Raw genomic sequence first — 22872 nt, forward strand, 5'->3', positions numbered from 1 at the left:
CCTGGGCCGTGCAGGAGGCAAGCCTGCCTGCGTGCTCTGCCTGCTCTGGTGTGAGTTCAGTGGGCCAGCAGGTGCAGGGCGGACAAAGGGCCACGTTCAGAGTGCAAAGAGGGAGGAAAGCCAGGTCCCAGTGGGGCCCCGGCCCCTCACGCGGCGCCAGCCCCGTCCTCCGGGTCGCTCTGTCCCTGAGAATGCCACACGGGGGCTTCCGTCCTGAGTTCCCTGGGAGCTTTTACCCCAGGGAACCGGGGGCACCCGCCCTGACGCTCAGCTACGCGATTCATACGACAGATTGTGCAGCCTAGAAAGGGGCGTGAGCGCTTTCTTGCCCTTAGCTTACATCCAAGACGGGGGCTTAGCTTGTTATTCCTAGATATTTTCAAACACTAAAGATGAAGTTTTTTATGTTTTAATGAGGATACTCTCCTTTGCTTTTTTTTAAAATCAGAGATGGAGATGGGGCGTCCATCCGTCTCTCTCCCCAGAATGCCCGCAAAGGCGGAGCTGGGCCAGGCTGAATCTAGGAACGGGGAACTGGGCCCAGGCTCTCACATGGGTGCCCAGACTTAAATACTTGAACCTTCACAGGCTGCTCCCAGGGTGCGCACTAGCAGGAAGCTGGAATGGGAAGTAGATTTTGGACTTGGACCCAGGCATTCTGGTTTGGGACATGGGCGTCCCTGGTGGCATCTTAACCACTACCCCAAATGTCCCGGCCCTACCCGCACCCCCCCGGCCTGCCATGGGAGCCTTAGATCATGTCAGTCTAGCCTTAGCCAGGGAAAAGCACAGACGGCACTATAACATTGAGACAGGCTCACTCAACTTAATTCCACCACACTTGACTTCATGAACATAGGAGCATCCACCGTGACTCGATTTGCGAGAAATATTGATATTTTATAACGTAAGTTATAATTACATAAACATCTGAGTCCACCGGGAATCAATACATGTTGGTAATAATTAAGTATTTTCACTGACATCATAATTTCTACAGTGCTTGGTAGGCTGTGGCAGTGTTAACGGACACCTGAGCCGAAGTTTGTCCCCCAAGGCCCAGGCTGTTCCTGCCCGTTAGCGTTGTCCCTTGTCTGGACCGGGAGTGGGGGTGACAGGGCTCAGGGAGGAGGCTGAGCGAGAGCACGTGGCGGGATGTGTGGTGGGCGGAAGGTACCCCGCACATGTGAGCTAGCCTTAGGATTCTGTGGGTATCCAAGGAAAGGGGGAAGGCGGCCAGACTAAGTGGGCGCGGGGGAGGCCGGCAGGGGAGGAGGAGAGGCAGCGGGGGGGGGGGGGGTGAGCGAGCACCGCTCTTGCCCTTCCCAGCACCTACTCCCCTTCCATTCCCGGTATCACCGAACCCTCCCGCGTGCAGCGGCGGGGGCCTGCGAGACAATGATTAACCGCAGGGCTGTCTTGTTTGTGGCTGCATCCACTCTCCTGTGTGTCAACAGCATCCCGGGACGGGGACACGGGCTTCCGGACGCCGCGGTCCCGTCCCGACATGGAGCAGAGGGCAGTAGTCCTTCTCCTTCTCTTACTTCTGAAACCAGGTAAGACCTCAACTTTGTTTTTTTCCTGCGTTGAGCATTCGTTTCTCTTGGCCTCGTCCTACACAGAGAAGCATTCTAGCTTTATGTGCAACTCGTCTGGTTGAGCGTTTGCCTGGTTCAGAAACTAGCAAGATTGAGGGCTGCTTCGAGAAACGGGTTTCGTGTCCCTCGGGGTACGGTCAGGCTGTAGGGGATGAATGCTGGCGTGAGTCCTGGGGATGCTGCAAGTCTAAGGTCTTGGCCCAAGCGATGGCTATTTCAGTTGAAGAAAAAAAAAAAAACAGCCAACAGAGCTAACAGCCCGAAAGACACTTCATCTCTCTGCCTGGCTCTCAGTCGGATTAATTTCTCATTTTTAGCATAAAAGTGGACTAGCTTCCCTTCATTCCCAAGCTGAAACACTCCAGCCGCACTGAGCCTTTTTTTATTTGTTGTGGCTTAAAGACAACTTTCCATCCGTAACGTTTGCTTGTTACGCCACTCGCCGAGTGTGCTTACAGCAATTCAGCCCAGTCATTCAGGGCTTGGGGTGGGCCAGGTACCGTGCATCTGTGTGTGTGTGTGAGCAAGCAAGTGTGTGAGCATGTGAGTGTGTGAGTATGTGAGTGTGTGTGCATGTATGTGTGAGCATGTGTGTGTGTGTGAGTATGTGTGTGTGTGAGCATGTGTGTGAGTGAGTGTGTATGTGTGTGAGCATGTGTGAGTGTGAGCATGTGTGTGTGAGCATGTGTGTGAGTGAGTGTGTATGTGTGTGAGTGTGTGTGTATATGTGAGCATGCATGTGTGTGAGCATGTGTCAGTGAGTGTGAGCGTGTGTGTGTGTGTGAGCAAGCATGTGAGTGTGTGTGCGTGTATGTGTGAGTATGCATATGTGTGTGAGCATGTGAGTGTGTGTGAGCATGTGTGTGAGCATGTGTCAGTGAGTGTGTGTGAACATGTGTGTGTGAGCATGTGTGTGAGCATGTGTCAGTGAGTGTGTGTGAACATGTGTGTGTGAGCATGTGTGTGAGCATGTGTCAGTGAGTGTGTGTGAACATGTGTGTGTGAGCATGTGAGTGTGTGTGAGCGTGTGTGTGAGGGAGTATGTGTGTGTATGTGTGTGAGCATGTGTGTGTGTGAGTGAGCATGTGCGTGAGGGTGTGTGTGTGTATGTGTGTGAGCATGTGAGTGTGTGTGAGCGTGTGTGTGAGGGGGTATGTGTGTGTACGTGTGTGAGCATGTGTGTGTGTGTGTGTGAGGGTGTGTGTGCTCTTTCCCAACACCAGCTTATGGACCTGGAGGTGTGGGCAGAGTCCCGTATTCACCCCCACTTTACAGAAGATAAAATCTAGACTTTAGAAAATTGTGCTATTTGCTGGTTGACCAAACTCCAAATTAAAGAAATGTGGAAGCGAGGATTTAAACCAGGGCTTTCCAAGAAGGAATTTAGTGTTCTCACTTTTTCAAGTTTGTTTAAACCTTTAGAAATGTCCTAACAGTTTTTTTTAAACAGCTCTATTGAGCTATAATTCCCAAACAATAAAATTTGCCCATTTAAGGTGGACACCGATGGTTTCAGGTACGCGGATCTGTACAAGCATTGCCACTATAAATTTTAGGGTATTTTCACCTTGAAAAGAAATTCCATTCTCTTCAGCTGTTGCCCCAATCTGCCACCACTTTCTGTATTTAAGGATTTGCTAATTCGCACATTTCCTACAAATGGAACCCTACATTATGCCTGTGGTTCCTCATACACACAGTGTGTAAATATTTGAAATTCAGTCCACAAGCGAGCAGATAAAATCTTACAAGCTGTCCTTTAGTGTCAAAGACAGCAACGCTGGTGGCAGCCATTGAAGGAAGTATAGAACAATCTGGAACAGAAGATTAGCAAAGAGGTTTTTGTGGGGAATGGAGTATGCACGCGTGGGTGCATGCGTGTGCATGAACACGTGTGTGCGACTACTCTGTGTCAACTCGTGGAAACTGGGCCCTGGCTCACCGTGGCCTTTTCCTGTGAGCGGCAGCCCAGGCTCGCACAAACCCCCCTGCGGCAGGGTTCGCGGGCCTCCAGCGGCCTGGGTGGACATGATCCGAAAGCTCTCCCTGAAAGGAGGCGCCGACTCACTTTCCCCGGAAGTGACCTGGGACTTTGCAGCGCTGCCATGACCGGGAGAGGATCCCGTTTCCTTCAGAGCTGTACTCGGCGAGAAAGGTCTTGGTTTCACAAATCTCTGCTGCACACACACACACACACACACACCACAGTGATGGTAAAAAAAAAACCCACATTATTCATAAAATGCACTCGTGTTGGTAGCAGCACGCATCTACATGTCACCCATAACAAAAACATTTTTCCTACCGAAAGATTCGTTTAGTGTTTCTTCACCCAGCAAAGAAATTGTCTTAAACTCCTTGCCGTACGAGTCGTGGAGGTGAGAGGAGGGAAAGACGGACTTGGGACAATTTTTTTCCTAAGAAAGAGAAAGACGTTGACTCTCTTGAAGGCGTTTCGGGCAAAAGCTCCCGAGCAGGACCTCACTAGCTGTGTGCTAGAAACGCAATGACGTGGCGCAGTCCGAGGCAGCGTAATTGACGGGTGGCATAAACGGCAATGTTCTCTCTCTTTTTTAATTTATTTGGCAGGTAGAGTTATAGACAGTGAGAGAGAGAGACAGAGAGAAAGGTCTTCCTTCTGTTGGTTCACCCCCCAAATGGCCACTACGGCCAGCACGCTCCGCCGATCTGAAGCCAGGAGCCAGGTGCTTCTCCTGGTCTCCCATGCGGGTGCAAGCACCTGGGCCATCCTCCACTGCACTCCCTGGCCACAGCAGAGAGCTGGCCTGGAAGAGGAGCAACCGGCACTAGAACCCGGCACCCATATGGGATGCAGGCGCCACAGGAGGAGGATTAACCAAGTGAGCCATGGCGCCGGCCCGGCAATGTTCTCTTTTTGAATATTGTCCGTAGCCATCCTTCTCAACGCTCGGTGGGGCAGGCTTCATAGGTTTGTGTGTGTTGCACGGTCACATCCTGCGCTGTAGAAGTTACCAGGGCACCACTCTTATTGGAAACGAGAGCTCGCGTTGGGAGAAAGCGCGAGGTGAAGACAGACGTGGGCCTGCAATGCTCGTCTCTCCCTGCCCTTTGGTCCCTCAGCCGAGTGCTCTGACACCCAGGACGCAGCCGCCAGCTCCCAGGGCAGTTTCCACCCTTCCCGCCCCGAGAGCCTGCCTCGGAGGGAGGGTGAGGCGGGGGTGGGGCAGTGTGGACTTTGGAAGGTGACTTTGTGCGGCTCTATTGTCTTCCCCTGCCTTTCCACCGTCTCTCCTGGTCACTCGTTAACGCGCGAGGCCTGGCTCTGGCCTCACCACTCCTCTCCCGTGGTCAAGGTTGCCGTGTTGCCCAATCCCGTGGAAATTCCGCTCTCTGCTTTATCAGCCTCTGTTGGCCTCGCGCCCCTCGGAACAGCACCCGCGTTCTATACCACAGGGAAGGGGGCTGCCCTGCCAGGCGTGGAACGGACCCTGAAGCCGTGAGCTGGGGTCCTGGCGGGGCTCCCCTCGGCCAGTCCCTGGGGACAAGGGGAAGCCGGCTGCAGACAGACTCCTAGCCTCAGACTTCTCTCTCACAGGAAAATCGGGGCCTGTAGTTGTTTAAGGCTCTCTTTTTAAAGAATTTCCTCTAAAATGCCAGCCACCATCTCCGACATGGAAAACCTCACTTCTCTGCAGCTGCCAGTGATGTGCTGCCTGCCAAACGCAGGGCAAAGCGACCTGCTCCCTGGGGAGACTGTCACCCAACAATAACATAACTACCCACTCCCGTGGGCGACACTGTCACCCAACAATAACGTAAAACCACCCGCTCCTGTGGGCGACACTGTCACCCAACAGCAATGTGCACCATAACGACCCCACCGTTCAGTTTGTTGTGTTTGTAAAATTTATTTATTTATTTGAAAGGCAGAGTTACAGAGAGGCAGAGGCAGAGAGAGAGAGAGAGAGAGAGAGAGAGGTCTTCCATCCTCTGGTTCACTCCCCAAATGGCCTCCAGGGCTGGAGCTGGGCCGATAGGAAACCAGGGACCTGGAGTTTCCTCCGGGTCTCCCAGGGGCCCTTGGCCTTGGGCCGTCTTCCACTGCTCTCCCAGGTGCATCAGCAGGGAGCTGGATTGGAAGTGGAGCAGCTGGAACTGGAACCAGCGCCCACCCGCTATGCCACAGTGCCAGTCTCCACCATTCATTTCTATTTAGCATCACCGACTCACCAAGTGTTTGCATCTGGAGGGAGAATCATTCCGAGAGTGCTTATCAGCAGTTAAAGTGACAGTGTCAAAACCAAAGTGTATACTGCTGGGAATCAAACAATGGCCCCAAGCTCTGCTTCAACCCAGGGGCAGACAAATAGCTGCCTTGGTAACACCACGGCCGCTGAAGGCTCTTGCTATTCTATCACGCGCGGCATTCTACCAACAGCAGACTGAGAAAACGTACTCATCCCTATGGTTTCATTCCGTTAATGCAGGGACATACAAGTTGTGACACAGATGTGGTCCATCCATCAGTCAATCTAACTGATCTTTTTTTTTCTAAAGATTTATTTATTTATTTGAAAGTCAGAGTTACACACAGAGAGAAGAGGCAGAGAGAGAGAGAAGAGAGAGAGAGAGAGAAAGAGAGAGAGAGAAAGGTCTTCCATCCATTGGTTCACTCCCCAGATGGCTGCAACGGCCAGAGCTGCGCCAATCCGAAGTCAGGAGCCAGGAGCTTCTTGCTGGTGTTCCATGCGGGTGCAGGGGCCCAAATACTTGGGCCATCTTCTCCTGCTTTCCAGGCCATAGCAGAGAGCTGGATTGGAAGTGGAGCAGCCAGGACCAGAACTGGCGCCCATACAGGATGCTGGCACTGCAGGCAGCGGCTTTACCCACTGCGTCACAGCACCAGCCCATTGATCTTTTAATATATTAGAATCTGTTCATGGAACTGTTTTCCTGGCTGAATGGTTTTATTCATAGCCAACTATTCTGCTCCCAAGGAAAAAACTATGCTTTGTTTGATTGACACAAAGCAGAGAGATTAAAAAGTATGATAGGGGACAGCGTTGTGGCGGAGGGGGTTAAGCAGCCACCTGGAACGCCAGAGTCCCACACAGGTGCCAGTTTGAGTCCTGGCTGCTCCACCTCTGACCCAGCTCCCCACTAATGCACTTGAGAGAGCAGTGAAGGTGGCCCGAGTCCTTGGGCCTCTGCACCCATGTGGGAGACTAGGATGAAGCTCCCGGCTTTGGGCTGGCCCAGCCCTGGCCGTTGTGGCCATTTGGGGGAGTGAACCAGCAGATGGAAGGTCTCTCTGTCTCTCTCTTTAACTCTGCCTTTCAAGTAAGTAAATAAATCTTTAAAATAAAGTCATGCTAATTAAATAGCGGTGCGATCTTCTCAGTTGTTTGCCGTTTGTCTTCCATTTCCAGGTCAAGCAGAACCCCTGGATGACTACGTGAACACCCAGGGGGCCTCGCTGTTCAGTTTCACCAAGAAGCAGCTGGGAGCAGCGAGCATAGCAGAGTGTGCAGCGAGATGTGAGGCGGAGACGGAGTTCACGTGCAGGTACCCAGGCGCCCTGGCCTGGGCAGCAGCCTCGCTCTTTCAGACCTAGCGCGAGAAGTGTATCTGCGGTGCATGAACAAAAATGTGATTTAGGAGAAAAGGGAGCTGATGGGATCAGAACTCTGTGTGTTCTGAACATATATATGAACATATATGAACAGCTTTCTGTTAAGTCCCCTTGAGAAAAATACCCCAAAAGGAAGTTATTTATCTTTTCTAAAGGTTTTATTTATTTGAGAGGCAGAGTTACAGAGAGAGGGAGAGACAAGGAGAGAGGTCTTCCATCTGCTGGTTCACTCCCCAAATGGCTGCAATGGCCAGAGCTGCACCAATCCGAAGCCAGGAGCCAGGAGCTTCTTCCGGGTCTCCCAGGGGGTGCAGGGGCCCAAGGACTTGGGCCATCTTCCACTGCTTTCCCAGGCCACAGCAGAGAGCTGGATCGGAAGAGGAGCAGCCAGACTCGAACCAGCGCCTGTATGGAGTGCCAGCACTGCTGGTGGAGGCCTAGCCCACTCCACCACAGCCAGCCCCGAGTTATTTATCTTTACATGTGACGCAAACACTGGCAGCTGTTGTTCTGAGCTGTAGCTCTTGCCATCATCACCAGTAAACACTGAGGGTCGCGGGCAGGAAAGTGTCCTTGAGAGACTGTAAGGAGCAAAGAAGCACAGGTGCAAGATCCTGCCCTGCCCGTTTGCATTTATGATGTAGTCAGAGAAACGGGACCTGATGCTTAAAGAGCGAGAGTTGGTCAGGTGTCGCTGAGCCACGTGATCAACTCGGGCTCCGTGGAGATGCCGAGGAGAAGCCGTCCTGAGGTTGAGTTGGGGGCACTGGGGAGGAGGTGGGAGCTGAGCCAGCTTTGGGGGGAGTAAGATTGTGACGAGGACCAGAAGGTGGGGGGGGGCAGTGGGCAGGGGACAGGTGGCTGCAGTCTGGCGGGGCTGATGGACAGAGCAAGGGCGGACACAAAGCCTGCATGCCGGGCATTCCCTGGATGGGAGGGGAGGTGTGGGGGGGGGGGCTGGAGGAGGGCATAGGGGTAGTGGCTGGGAGGAGGTGGCAGAAGTCTTCAGGCTGGGCAGACGGGAGCGACCGGGGCGTCGTCCCAACTCAGGAGCAGGCATTGTGGCCCTGAGTGAGGGAACTGAGTGGAGCCGGGCATCACGCAGGTGAGACAGCAGCAGGAGGAGGCGTGGCGTGGCGGGGGCGGTCCGAGTGCAGGTCGCTGAGCGTGGCCGCCGGTCTGCAGGCCTGCGCCGGGGTGGTGCCGGCGTGGACCCTCCCGCGGTCCCACTTGCAGGAGAGGGACGGCCAGCTCACCGTGCCCGTTCTCTCCGCCAGGTCCTTCCAATACCACAGCAAAGAGCAGCAGTGCGTGGTCATGGCTGAGAACAGCAAGTCCTCGGCCATCATCAGGAGGCGGGACGTGGTGCTGTTTGAGAAGAGAAGTGCGTGCACCTCCTCCTCCCCTCCCCTCCCCTCCCCTCCCCTCTCCCTCCCTGTAAATGAAGGTGAACTTGGATTCCGAGTCAGGACAGGGCTCCGTTGCTCACCAGCTCTGTGGCCCTGAGGTGACTTTACCACTCTGATTTCATCTTTGTTATTTGACAATGAAGGAACTGGGCTTACAAAGTCATGTCTGCCGCTATGGTCCCCAGAATCAGATATTCAAAACTGCATTTTCAGGGAGCCCTGGGAGCCCAAATGCTCCTGGTGATCCTGGTGATTTTTCCGCAAGGTCTGGCGCACTGGCAATCCTGAAGCATTTCTAATGCTCAGTGATATTTGGACAGGGACAAAGCTCCTTGTCTTAATTTTTAGTGTTTTCACTTTTTTCTTTTTGCCATGGTCTGCATTTCCCTCCGACTCGGAAATGTCGTCCTCTGTGCAAGAGTCACAGCTCCTTCTCTGCACTTGCCTTTAAAGTGTGGGCCGCGGGTCTCACTGTTAGGACAAGAGGAGGCCCAGGGTTCCACAGAAATTGCACATCTCTTAGTTCAAACAAAGATGAAATGAATGAATGACATTTTGAAAACTGCCTCTCATACTCCGTAGCTGAGCAGGTGCTGGACTGAGACCATTAATATAGTCACCATGGTCGGCGCCGCAGCTCACCAGGCTAATCCTCCACCTGCGGCGCCGGCATCCCGGGTTCTAGTCCTGGTTGGGGCGCTGGATTCTGTCCCGGTTACTCCTCTTCCAGTCCAGCTCTCTGCTGTGGCCCGGGAAGGCAGTGGAGGATGGCCCAAGTGCTTGGGCCCTGCACCCGCATGGGAGACCAGGAGGAAACACCTGACTCCTGGCTTTGGATCGGCTCAGCTTGCCGGCTGTAGTGACCATTTTGGGGGGTGAACCAACGGCAGGAAGACCTTTCTCTCTGTCTGTCTCTCTCTCTCTCACTAACTCTGCCTGTCAAAAAAAAAATAGTCACCATGGAGCTCTCCAAAGATTCTGCGGCACAGGTGCGGGAGGACAGGACACTTGTTCCTCGTGTTCTCCGTGGGGCTCGCAGCACTGTCGCACCCCCCGTATCTGAACGCGGCTTGGGAAAGTCCCCTCAGATCAGGATTCGTTCTGTGCATTGGGTCCCATCACTGCCTCTGTTTCTCTCTAGGCCTCGAGATCCTCTATGGATTCAATCTCCAGTTCACGTGTTGAAGTTACTACTAGCTCTGACACACACAGTATAGGGCGAGGGGCTTAGGGTTACCCACCACCCCCCGGATGGAAAGAAACAAGGGCTCCTACCATTCTCTCTGCCAAACACCGACATTTGGAAATGGCACTTGTAAATTGTTAACCAGGGAACAGGCGGGCGACAATCGGGCTTGGTTTGAAGTCTGAAGTTTGAAGACTGGGTTTGCTTGTTTTCAAGCCGATGGAAAGGAGCAAAAGGTTATATCAACTCCGGAGGGGACAGGCAAACAGAGAGAGGGGAAAAGTCAAAAGTCAGTCACTTCTTGGTCCTTGGTTCTCTGCCGTGGAATATGGACCCACGGCCACTTTACCTGCCAGGGTTTTGCTGGGGACAGTCAGTGTCAGATCACATCAGCACCTGCCACTTCCACCACCTCCACGCCACCTCCCTGCCCCCCGGCCCTTCACCCCACACCCAAGCCACCCTCATCACAGTCTGGTCCTCCTGCTTGGGGCTCACAGACAGCCTCTTAGAAAGCTACCTTCTCTGCTAGGAAGCCCCCTAGTACACTTGGAATAAAACCAAGCACTTCCCAGATGCCACAGGGCTCTGCCACGTGTGTTCTAAGTGCAGCCTGGACCACTGTCTGCTTGGCTGGCTGTGGGACCCATTTCTGTTCTCCCAGCACCCCAAGTGCACTGCTCTGCCCCTCTGCCATGACGCGCCTCGCCTCTGCCTCTCTGCCATGACACGCCTCGCCTCTGTCCTTGCCTCCCCAGCTCCCTCTCCCTCCCTGGTCTTGGTTCAACCTTGAGAAAGCTTCCCTGAGCCCTGGGCCTCCCTTTCACAAGGCATCTTGGTCTTCTGCTTCGAGCGTCTGCTCTCACGATAGGTCCCCGTGGAGGTGCAGGCGCAATTACTCACACACCTGGAGTTGGGTTAGTAGCATTTGTTTGCTCAGGTCTGTTACAAGTCCCTTCCCCGGGTGGTGACTCACTCGTGAGAAAACCTGGCCACAAGGGGGAATTTTCAAGGACGAAGCAGATCCACTCTAAAGATGACACAGTGCACGATGAGGGGGGCTTCCACAGGCGCTTTTCACGCAGACCAGAGGCGGCTCTTTCGCTTTGGGGCTCCTGGAGGCGTTCTCGGCTACAGTTCTGGCTGCCACCACGCTCGTGCATTCTCTGCGTCACTGCTGCCCTCATCCTTGGTGTGGAACGGGGTCTGGACGTTGCTGAGTCGATCTGATGGCCTAATACCCTCAGCGTTTCACGACCCCTCCCCCCAGGCTCTGTGGCCAATGCAGGAGCAGGTCGCTCCCCCAGCGCTGACAGCACTTTTTCTAAGGTTCGAGTCTCTCGGGACCCTAAGCGGCTTCAGCTGGGCCCAGAGCAAAACGCAGCGCAGCTCTGTCTCCTTCCCCACGGCTGAGTAGGGATCTTTAGTGCCACATGACAGTGCTGCACAGCTGGACAGCACAGACGCGCGGCTCCTGGGAGACCCGCAGCCCAGCCGTGGGGACAGAGGTCGGCGCACCAGAAAGGGGTCCCCGCGCTCCAGGAGCCACTCTGCCCCTGGGCAGATCATGTTTTGTTTGTTTGTTTGTTTTGACAGGCAGAGTGGACAGTGAGAGAGACAGAGAGAAAGGTCTTCCTTTGCTGTTGGTTCACCCTCCAATGGCCGCCGCAGCCGGCATGCTGCGGCCGGCGCACCACGCTGATCAGAAGGCAGGAGCCAGGTGCTTCTCCTGGTCTCCCATGGGGTGCAGGGCCCAAGCACTTGGGCCATCCTCCACTGCCTTCCTGGGCCACAGCAGAGAGCTGGACTGGAAGAGGGGCAACCGGGACAGAATCTGGCGCCCCGACCGGGACTAGAACCCGGTGTGCCGGCGCCACAAGGCGGAGGATTAGCCTAGTGAGCCGTGGTGCCCGCCCAGATCATGCTTTAAAGGCAGCTGAGCTCACGGGAACTGCTAAGTTGGTTATGAGCAGGCTGGCTGAGAGCTGCACCATAAACGTTTCAAGTCCACCACAATGCTACAGCTCTGCTTGGCGCTTTCTGTGTGACTGGGAGCAGAAGAGGCTCAGCGGTCTTCTGGCCTCTGCAAAGTATGCGGCTCAGGTTCTCTCATTTCAGGAGTTGTGTCCTTGGGACGGCTCCCCAGCGCCAGGGGCAGGCGAGCTCCTGAGGGCAGGGCCTCCGCCAGGTGGGGGCGCTGTGTGTCCCCAGCACCTGGCACTCGGCAGGGCTCTGTAACCGGCTTTTCCTGAGGAAACCAATGGGGATGGCTCCGCTGACCGCAGCGCCCTGGTTGATGTAGCAGGAAAACGGCGTCTGGTTGGTACATTCTGTGTCGCCCTGTGACCAGCTGTCCGCTCTCCTTCCAGTGTATCTCTCAGAGTGCAAGATCGGGAACGGGAGGAGCTACAGAGGGACGAAGTCCAAGACGAAAACTGGCGTCACCTGTCAGAAATGGAGCTCCAGTTACCCCCACAAACCAAAGTAAGACTCCTCTGTGCCCGCCGGTTCCCCCACTGTATGTGGAATAACCCCTGTCCTCGCAGATCAAACCAGGACGTGGGGACACACATGGAGGGAGCACCTTTAGGATGTGGGTGCAGAACAGCGCAATCACATCAGCACAAAGGCAGACGCGGGGTGCTTTCTAATCACTCCGTGTCCAGAGTTTTCCGGAAGAACCCGGAAGGGGGCTTGCTAAAAAAGGGGAGTGCAAAACGCGCCAGCTGAGTCTGAGAACAAAACCAAAGATGATCGTGTCCAGGGCTGCGCTGATCTCCACCACAGGAGGGAATGAAAAGATAAGGTTATTCTTGATGAACACAGTTTTGGAGTCCACACGCAGGCTTCTTCATCGTACACATTTCTGAGCTCTTTCGGAAGTCTCCTTTCAGGAAACCAGGATCATCCCAACGGGGCCCAACGAGAAAATGAAATAGAAAAAGGAACCGCAAAGCCCACAGCTGGCTGGTGATTTGTTTTAGCCTCTCTCTCTCTCTCTCTCTCTCTCTGTTTTTCCACTTCCTCCAGTTTGGAGAAAGGTACAGTAGGTGCCAGTAGTGATGATTATTAAGTAGGAATTCAGTGGAATATTTCCTGCCAGGCAAAGTGAAACCACTCCACCGATGGCCGAGTCAGGCGCTTAGAGGGTCCAGGTGACCCTCAGGAGGAAATGGGGTGCAGGAGGGAGGCGTTTATCTAATTCAGGGATGTAGAGGAACCGGAAATAAGATCTTTTCTGGACTCCAGACCCCTTCTTTCTCTAGCTCATTATCTCTGCACAGCAACTCATCTCTAGAATTAAAAGTTGGCTCACCTCCCCGCACCCCGTGAATTCAGGCTGACTCCGCCGTGGGCATCAGACAGACAGACTTCCAATCTTGACCGCTCCTTTTCATGCTCGAGCTTAGCCACATCTTGTCTGGTGTCCCATGGCCCCACTCAGTTTTCTCATCTGGAAAGTGGGGGTGCTGACATCATCTCGAGAGGGGTCCTGTTAGGGCTGGATGAGAGAACGCACAGACAGATTTTTCTGCAACGCTCAGCGCATCGCCACGTGGACAAAATGACAAAACCACCATCATTGCAGCAGAGAGGGAGGCAGACAAAAACAAGCGCTTGGAAGGAGCCGAAAACCTGGCAGGCTGGAGGCTCCTGTTCCAGCCGCCTGCAATGCGCGCTTGGGCTCTTCTCCTAAGACCTGCTGTCAGCAGGGGTGTCAGGGTGCTGGCGGCTCCCGTACCTGAGCAGCCACGCGTGGGGACGGTCCCCATGCACAGCTCGGAGCTGGAGTGCCTTTGCAGGGTGGCTGCTCGCCCCTCCCCGCGCCCGCTGGCGGCTGGCGTGCTGCCTGCGGCACACAGTCCAAGGCGTCTTTCCCACCTCCCCAGCTTCACACCCAAAAAGTACCCCGCGGAGGGCCTGGAGGAGAACTACTGCCGGAACCCAGACAACGACGAGCAGGGGCCCTGGTGCTACACGACCAACCCAGACGAGCGATTCGACTACTGCGACATCCCGGAGTGTGAAGGTGAGAGCCGCCCTGGACGCAGAGCGCACCTGCTCCTCGCCTGTCAGTGCCACTGCCCCCGGACCTGGTGAACGATCCATTAGTGCCGGCGTGACGAAGTTAGAAATGAGTCACGTGTGCACCTCTGGGAGGACCTAAGGATCCCCCGTATTGATCTGGGTTATCTTTATTAAAATGTCACTTCAACTTTTACAAACACAGAACCAGACCTGTACTCAACATACACACCTTTGACAAAAAGCCTTATTTGAAAGGCAGGGAGACAGAGAGAACGTCATCTTCCACCCGCCCATTCACTCCCCAGATGGCAGCAATGGCTGGGGTTGGCCAGGCTGAAGCCAGAAGCCAGGAGCTTCTTCCGGGTCTCCCACGTGGGTGCAGGGGCCCAAGGACTTGAGCCATCATCTGCTTCTTTCCCAGGTCATAGCAGGGAGCTGGATCCAAAGCAGATTAACACTGGGGCAGTTTCAGCGGAATGTGGTGGGGTTTGCAGTGTAGCTCAGGCTCAGCAGCGAGACCAGTTTCAAGTCAGCAATCCAGGTTTTTGATGGCTCGGCTGGTCTGATGGGACCCCTCACGCTGAAAAATAAAAATTGTCCTGTGAAAGAGAGTTGGGCCAGCGGACCACAAAGCAGCTCAGCTCTCAGCCTCTGCCTGACTGGCCTGGAGGCCTTGTTTGTGCCCAGTGTTGCCAGTCATGTGGCCTCTGCGGGCACCAAGTGCATCGTTTTTGTGTCAAGTCTGTCTCGTTTCCCTTACTCCGTAAAAATGAGCGAAGCAGTGCACTCTGCCCCACCACGTGACTGCCCTCATTCCTAATCAAAGTTTCAGGTCTTAGATCATTTTAAAAAGAAAGAAATCTCAGAATACGCATTTTCTACACATTAGGAAATTATTTCGCACCGACATCAACTCACACCTTTAATTCCCTGTTTCCGCAGACTTTTGAAGTGCTCTCGTCTGAACAGGTGGCAAGCGGTGCTTGGGGCATTTCCAGTGGGATTCTAGTTTCTCCTCTCGTGTTGCTTGACCTGTTTGGTGTCTTTCTTCTCTTTCCCACTCGGCCCAGATGAATGTATGCACTGCAGCGGAGAAAATTATGAAGGCAAAATTTCCAAGACGATGTCTGGCATCGAATGCCAGGCCTGGGACTCGCAGAGCCCGCATGCGCACGGCTACATCCCTTCCAAGTAAGTAGTCCCGGGCCGGAGGCCGCCGCTCGCTCCGGCAGCTGCTGCCCTGTGCGCCTTTGGGCGGTCCTCAGGCGGTGGGCGCTCTCGCTGTCCAGATGTGGTCTCTGGGACCCGCCGTGGTGCCATCATCTGAGAACTTGTGAAATGCAGACTCTCAGACCCCCCGAGCTGGAATTTGCTTTGTAACCGGACCTGCCGTTGTGTGAAATTTTGCACCCAGCAAGATCTGAGATTCAGGAGTCCAGATGCGTCTTGCTGGTGTGTTTCCCACACGAGTTCCTCTTCTCTTCACTCTCACCTTCTCCTTTCTTTAAACCCCGTGAGCTGCAAGGCTCCCTAACCTACGGTCCACAGGTGAAGTGGCCTGGGTTCCTTGGATCCCCACAGCTGGATGTGTGTCGATATTCCTGCATTTTTCTGGGCTGCAGATTTGTAGCTTCCACCGAGTTCTCCAAAGGGACTGGGAATTTAGAATAGGGTTGGGAGGAGTCTCTGCTGCAGAACCTGTGGGTGAGGATTCGATTTCACATTCGTCGTGCTGGAAAAACACCACTCCTGCAGCTGCTCTGCCCTCTGATGCCTGTAGGACGAGCAGGGCTTCTAAGAACGTGAAAATGGGGCACTCACCGCTTTCCTCCGATTGTTTGCACCTCCTGTTCCAAAGGCCCAGTTTGACACACAGCTGTTGCCATTTTCCTCCAAGGGGAAAAGACAGTGGGGGCTTCCAGGCCCCAAACTGGGCAAATTCACTTGTAGGAGCCGGCAGAAGCCGCAGCCGCCCTGACAGAGGCACGAAGCAGGGTCCAAGCCACCTTGCACAGCCTGCAGCTCCCGGCCGCAGCCAGAGGGTCCCCCTCGCTGGCCAGGCCACTGCTTCTCCCTCTCGGTTTCTCTGAGCTTCAGGTCTTGCAGCAGCTGCTTGGGAGCCTGGAAGGACCATGCCTTTAAGATACAGAGACACGGGCCGGCGCTGTGGCGTAGTAGGTTAAGCTGCTACAGCACCGGCATCCCACACAGGCACCAGCTGAAGTCCCGGCTGCTCCACTTCTGATCCAGCTCCCTGCTAATGTGCCTGGGAAGGCAGCAGAAGATGGCCCAAGTGCTTGGGCCCCCACATCCATGTGGGAGACCCAGAGAAAGCTCCTAGCTCCTGGCTCCTGGCTTCGGATTGGCCCAGTTCCAGCTGTTGCAGCCATTTGGGGAGTGAACCATCGGATGGAAGACCTCTCTCTCTCTCTCTCTCTCTGTAACTCTGCCTCTCAAATAAATAAATACATCTTTTTTTTTTTTTTTGACAGGCAGAGTGGACAGTGAGAGAGAGAGACAGAGAGAAAGGTCTTCCTTTGCCGTTGGTTCACCCTCCAATGGCCGCCGTGGCCAGTGCGCTGCAGCCGGCGCAGCACGCCGATCCGATGGCAGGAGCAGGTGCTTCTCCCGGTCTCCCATGGGGTGCAGGGCCCAAGCACTTGGGCCATCTTCCACTGCACTCCCTGGCCACAGCAGAGAGCTGGCCTGGAAGAGGGGCAACCGGGACAGAATCCGGCGCCCCGACCGGGACTAGAACCCGGTGTGCCGGCGCCGCTAGGCGGAGGATTAGCCCAGTGAGCCGCGGCGCCGGCATAAATACATCTTTAAAAAAAGATACAAATACATGAACCTCCCAGCTGCTTTATGTATGAGACGCTATCTTTAGGCAGTGTATTTGTATTTTAAACATTGCTATTCTTTGCAGCTAAATAACTGGACTTGCTCTCGTCGATTTTTCCAGATGGCCAACATCCTGGTCAGTGATTTTGACCCAAATTGTTAGTGCTGGGCCAATCTTCCTCTTAGGGGGCCAGCTTCGGAGGACGCCTCTTCGGGAGACGGGGGTGGGGGATGCCTGACTGTGTCCTGCATGCAGCAGGTGTCTACTGTTTGCTCACTGTTCCGTGACTGTGAATGCTCAGTGCCATGGAAATCCCTGTCGCCCACTCAGATTTCCCAACAAGAACCTGAAGAAGAATTACTGCCGGAACCCCGACGGCGAGCCGCGCCCCTGGTGCTTCACCATGGACCCCAAAAAGCGCTGGGAGCTCTGTGACATCCCGCGCTGCAGTGAGTACGGGGCTGCGCTGCCCTGCACCCCAGCACTGCGCCCCAGCCCCGGGGGAACACACGGCGGGTCCCTGGATGGTTCCCGGGAGGCCTGGGGCAGTCGCCACTCTACTTCACTTGTGTTCTGTTGGAGCATTTGTTGGTGAATGGGGGAGTTGTTTGGAGCATCCATTTATCACGGGTTCTTTCTATTCCGGTCAGAGATTTCCAAATGTAGGTTCTTGACTGTTCTCTCTGGGGTCCACTTCTCTCTGTGTGCTTTGAAGATTTATGTATTCATTTACTTGATATGCAGAGTAACAGAGAGAGAAGGAGGCAGAGATCATCCATTCTCCAAATGGCTGAGGCTGGGCCAGGCCAAAGCCAGGAGACGGAAGTTGCATTTGGGTCTTCCACGTGGGAGGCAGGGACCCAGGTCTGAGCCGTCTTCTGCTGTATTCTCAGCACATCAGCAGGGAGCTGGATCGGAAGCAGAGCCACTGAGCCTCCAACGCGCTCCTCTATGGGATGCCAGAGTTGCAAGCGATGGCCCCACCAGCTGTGCCACAGGGCCAGCCTCCCCCCCACTTTTCAAGAGCCAAATTCCAAGGGGCAAGAGAAGAGGACCTGGAATCCAGCAGCTGTGGGACTGGCATGCACACCTGTTACTTAAAGATCCTCATTGTCTTTTCTTTCCTCTTTCAAGCCACACCCCCGCCCCCTTCTGGCCCGACCCACCAGTGCCTGAAGGGGAGGGGTGAGAGCTACCGAGGGAAGGTGGCCCGCACCAAGTCCGGGCTCACCTGTCAGCGCTGGAGTGAGCAGACCCCTCACCTCCACAACAGGACCCCGGAAAACTTCCCCTGCAAGTGAGTGCCCCCCGCTGCTGTGCGAGGCGGGGTCCCGTTGTTCAAGGGTTCTGGAAGTGAACTTGGCTGCATTTGCCCAGTAGCAGTTCTCAAGGTGTTTCCCAGCCCAGCCTCAGCAGGAACTTGCTGGAAACACAAATTCAGGGGCCCCACCCCACGGCTGTTGAATCAGAAACACCAGCAGCATATTTGTACATACAAGACTTGCACTGAGTCAAGGCAGCCTGAGGTGTGAGGACTGGGGCTCACGCACACTGACACCACAGCACAGGCCGGGCTCCTGGGGGCAGGAGGAAGGTACAAAGTGCCCAGGAGAGTCAGCTCCGTCACGCAGCCAGGACCCATTTCACCTGGCCATCAGAGGCGAGGCCACGCTTCCCCCGTGAGAAGCGCCTGGGCCCTGATTCCACGGCAGCCCTGGGCGTCCTGCTGCACGCCAGCCGTCCTGCTGGCCACTCGGCCTCCCTCCAGAGTATCAGCCGGATGCTGATCCAGTCCCACGGCCCAGGAGCACGTGGGCACCTCGTCCACATGGCCTCTTTGCTGTGCAAAGCTCACGGTCACTCCTCTTTCAGAGACCTGGATGAAAACTACTGTCGGAACCCGGATGGAGAGTCGGCTCCGTGGTGCTACACGACCGACAGCAAGGTGCGGTGGGAGCACTGTGACATCCCGTCCTGTGCCTCCTCGCCCACGTCCGTGGAGCCCCTGGATGCCCCAGGTAAGGACAGGCTCTCTCTATGGAGAACGAGCGCGCCCCTTAGGTCGGTGCCCTTGCAACACCCAAGAGCAGCTCTCGCTGGCTCAGTTCTGCTGCGTCCGAGACCGTGCTGTGTGCGTAGTTTAGGTGGCCTGGGGCTCGGGGTGTGGTTTCGAAGGGTCAGCTGGGGGAACGGGTCTCGTGTTCTTGCCAACACTGGTCCGCTGTCGCTGAGGAGCCATCTCTCCAGGCCGGCTCAAGCCAGGTGTCAGCGCCCTGTGTGCTTCCTGGCTTCCTGTCCCCTCTCGGCCCGGACAGCGGACGGCTGGCACGTCCGGCTGTTCCTCTTTTCAGCTCTACCTCTGTTTGCTGCACCCGTGTTGAAGCTCTGTTGTCAGGCACACACACAGGCCTGTTGTGTCTTCGTGACAAAGTGACCCCGTTTCTCATTACATAGGGTCTCTCCATGTCATGGATCCCTACAACCTTTGCAGCTCTGTTTTCCACTAGTGTCTGTCTGACATATTTTTCCCAGCTTCCATATGGAGGAGTTTAGGCCATTAGCATTCACTGTGTGTGTGGTTGGATTTAAATCTATCACCAAGCCACTTGCTTCTCTTTTTCCTATTTGAACTTTTTTCCTTTTCTCATTTCTTCTGCCTCTACTTGGATTGAATATTTTTTTTTAAAGATTTGTTTTATTTATTTGAAAGACAGAGTTACAGACAGAGGTAGAGACAGAGAGAGAAGTCTTCCATCTGCTGGTTCACTCCCTAGATGACCACAATGGCTGGAGCTGCACCGATCCAAAGCCAGGAGCCAGGAGCTTCTTCTGGGTCTCCCACTTGGGTACAGGGGCCCAAGGACTTGGGCCTTCTTCTACTGCTTTCCCAGGCCTGAGCAGAGAGTGGATTGGAAGAGGAGCAGCCGGGACTAGAACTGGCACCCATATGGGATGCCTGCTCTTCAGGCCAGAGCATTAACCCGCTGCACCACAGCACCGGCCCAGGATTGAATATTTTTATTATTGTCTTTTATCTCCACTGCTTGCCTACCATGATCTTAGTGGATTTTGTGTTTTCCCAGTTTGCCATATACATATTTTTTTTCAAAGATTGATTTATTTATTTGAAAGTCAGAGTTACACAGAGAGAGGAGAGGCAGAGAGAGAGAGAGGTCTTCCATCCACTGGTTCACTCCCCAATTGGCCACAATGTCCAGAGTTATACCAATCCAAAGCCAGGAGCCAGGATCTTCCTCTGGGTCTTCCCACATGGGTGCAGGGGCCCAAGGACTTGGGCATCTTCTACTGCTTCCCCAGGCCACAGCAGAGAGCTGGATCCAAAGTGGAGCAGCCAGGACTCCAACTGACGTCCATATGGAATGCAGGCACCCCAGGCGGTGACTTTACCTGCTACACCGCAGCGGCCAGCCCCTGCCTTATCCGTCTTGAACGCATCACACCCCACAGTCAAGCACTGTTGTTCTAGAACACTGTGCTGCTGTTCCCTCCCTGCCCAGGGGCGGTGCTGTTGTTCTAATAGGTGCTTTCCTCCAGTAGGATACAAATCTCTGAGCACCCTGATGCTATGGCTGCCCTGAATGGTCAGGTGTGCCTTAAAGTGATCATAGATAAAGATGTTTTGGTGTTTCATTGTTTTATTCAACCATTTCTGTAGCTCCTCATTTCTTTGTGTAAATCCAAACTTCCATCTGGTGCTCAGATACCATTGTTCCTTCTTTAAAAAAAAGTGGATCTTCTGCCATTCTTGTCGCACGGGTCTACTGGACGAAGTCCTTCTGCTTCTGTATGTCTGAAAAAGCCTTTATTTTGCCTTCAGGATTTTTTAAGGGTTTATTTACTTATTTTGAAAGAGAGAGAGAGGGAAAGATGAAGAGAGATCTTCCATCCGCTGGTTCACTCCCTAGATGGCCACAGTGGTCACCACTGGGCCAGGGGCCAGGAGCCAGAGCTTCCTCCAGGTCTCCCACATGGGTTCAGGGGCCCAAACCCTTGGGCCATCTTCCACTGCTTCCCCATAACAGGGAGCTGGATCGGAAGTGGAGTAGCTGGGACTCGAACTGGCACCCATGGGATGCCGGCACTGTAGGCAGCGGCTTTACCACTATGCCAAAACCCTGGCCACTGCCTTCAGTTTTAAAATACAGCTTTGCAGAGTATGGATACTAGATGACGGGTTATTTCTTTTCCCACTCTGAAGATGCTGCTTCAGTACCTTCTGTTTTGCGCAGCTTCCGACAGGAACCTTCCCCGCGGCCCCTCGTTCCTGTGTCTCCGTGGCTGTCTTCCTCCGGCTGCCCGTGGGGCTTCCTCAGCTTTGCTTCGTTTCTCACCATTGACGGTGCTGTGTCTCGTGTCTGTGTATTCCTCTCATATTCGCCTGCCTGGGGCTTTCTGACCTTCCTGGAGCTACGGATTGTGAGCTCTCGTTATCTTTGTGAAGTTCTCAGCCATTGTGTGAGCTAGCTTCAGAAAGTTCATGGAGAATGCATATGATGCAAAAACTGCACAGATACCAACTTTTTGTGCCAAATGAATTTACCTCTTAATTTCACTTTTCAGTACTCACCTGCATTCAAATAGTTCTTTTCCCTTTTTCTGTATCCATGCTCTGTTTCGGATTCCATGTGCCCAAACGTTAGATCCTTTTAAATGCTGTCATACTCCTAATATAAATATATAAAACAAATATTCTGCTATTTCTCCACCTGTTCCTTGTTTCTATTTGTGTGACAGTCTGCCTGTTTTCAAGTTCACTGATTAATCTCCCCAGTTGTGTCTCATTGGTTAAACAGCCCACTGAGGATTGTTTTTACCTCTGATACCATGGATTTTGGTTCTTGCATTGCCATTTTGCTCTTTTTTAAAACTGCTGAGATTATCAAGCTATCCATGCAAACTGCCTGCTTTGACCACAGGATCCTTTGATTGCCTAGTCATGGCTGTCTCCCAGTTCCCATCTGATGGTTTCTAGATGCGTCATCTCTGCGTCGGGCCCTGTGGATTGCTTTACACCCAACAGTGGCTTCTTCCCCTGTGGCGTCTGTGCTTTTTATGAACTGATGGACAGTTTGCATAGAGGATCAGAGGAGACCGCAGTGGAGAGAGCGTGTGCTTTGACAGGAAATCCCTTTTGTCAGCACGCTGCGCGGGGAATGCAGTCCCCGGAGCCGGGAGATGAACTGAGTTTGGTTTTGTTGTTGCCACTTTCCCCATAAGTGCACCACAGCCTTTCCATTCCTCCAGTGATGGGCGCCGAGGGTTTGCTCAGTGCCCTGACCCCTTTTCAGCCTGTAGTGGTCACTGCATGCCTGCAACACGGAGAGAGTCTCTCCTTCCACTTCACTGAGCCCAGCAACACATGACCGGTTCTTACACACTCTGTCAAGCTCTGGGTGGAGGAGGGCAGATGCTCTCTCCTGGTCCACCTTCGGCCCTGGGCAGGCTCTGCACACCCAGTGACCCTGTTCCTCCCTCCCTTGGAACTTGTGCCTGTGGTGGTGCTTGTGTGTCAGAGCCACAGACTTGGGCTTGGTCGGCACAGGATCCTGGGCACAGGGGATGAGTCCTGCCTCTCCTCCTGGGAATTGAGACTTGTGCCTCTACTTCTCCCCAGGAATGGTGGATCTTTGCACAAAGTCTTAGACAAGGGACCGTTTCCTGCCCCTTTCCTCCAAAGCTCTGATTTTGGGTGAGCAAAGAGCTTGGGGAATAGTGTGCGCAGGGGTCTCAAATCTGTCCCCACAGACAACCACCCATCACCTACAGCCTGTGCTCATGTCTGTCCCTACTAACAACCACCACCACCTACAGTCTGTGCTCATGTCTGTCCCCACTGACAACCACCACCACCTACAGCCTGTGCTCATGTCTGTCGCACTGACAACCACCACCACCTACAGTCTGTGCTCATGTCTGTCCCCGCTGACCACCACCTACAGTCTGTGCTCATGTCTGTCCCCACTGACCACCACCACCACCTACAGTCTGTGCTCATGTCTGTCCCCACTGACAACCACCACCACCTACAGCCTGTGCTCATGTCTGTCGCACTGACAACCACCACCACCTACAGTCTGTGCTCATGTCTGTCCCCGCTGACCACCACCTACAGCCTGTGCTCATGTCTGTCCCCACTGACCACCACCACCACCTACAGCCTGTGCTCATGTCTG

The 22872-nt window shown here is 54.2% G+C and overlaps 1 protein-coding gene across 1 annotated transcript in view; it reads left to right on the top strand.

Moving 5' to 3' along the window:
• The first annotated feature begins 1457 nt into the window (after positions 1 to 1457).
• Positions 1458 to 22872, top strand: part of PLG (plasminogen) — a 46619-nt gene continuing 25204 nt past the window's right edge. The window contains exons 1-9 of the mRNA XM_051855159.2: positions 1458 to 1556; positions 7010 to 7145; positions 8490 to 8596; positions 12177 to 12291; positions 13698 to 13837; positions 14907 to 15027; positions 17009 to 17127; positions 17813 to 17975; positions 18551 to 18696. Coding sequence (XP_051711119.2) covers positions 1508 to 1556; positions 7010 to 7145; positions 8490 to 8596; positions 12177 to 12291; positions 13698 to 13837; positions 14907 to 15027; positions 17009 to 17127; positions 17813 to 17975; positions 18551 to 18696 — 1096 coding nt within the window. The 5' untranslated portion in view covers positions 1458 to 1507. The remainder of the gene's footprint in view (positions 1557 to 7009; positions 7146 to 8489; positions 8597 to 12176; positions 12292 to 13697; positions 13838 to 14906; positions 15028 to 17008; positions 17128 to 17812; positions 17976 to 18550; positions 18697 to 22872) is intronic.

The sequence above is a fragment of the Oryctolagus cuniculus genome, chromosome 5 (genome assembly GCF_964237555.1).
Source record: "Oryctolagus cuniculus chromosome 5, mOryCun1.1, whole genome shotgun sequence".
NCBI lineage: Eukaryota > Metazoa > Chordata > Mammalia > Lagomorpha > Leporidae > Oryctolagus > Oryctolagus cuniculus.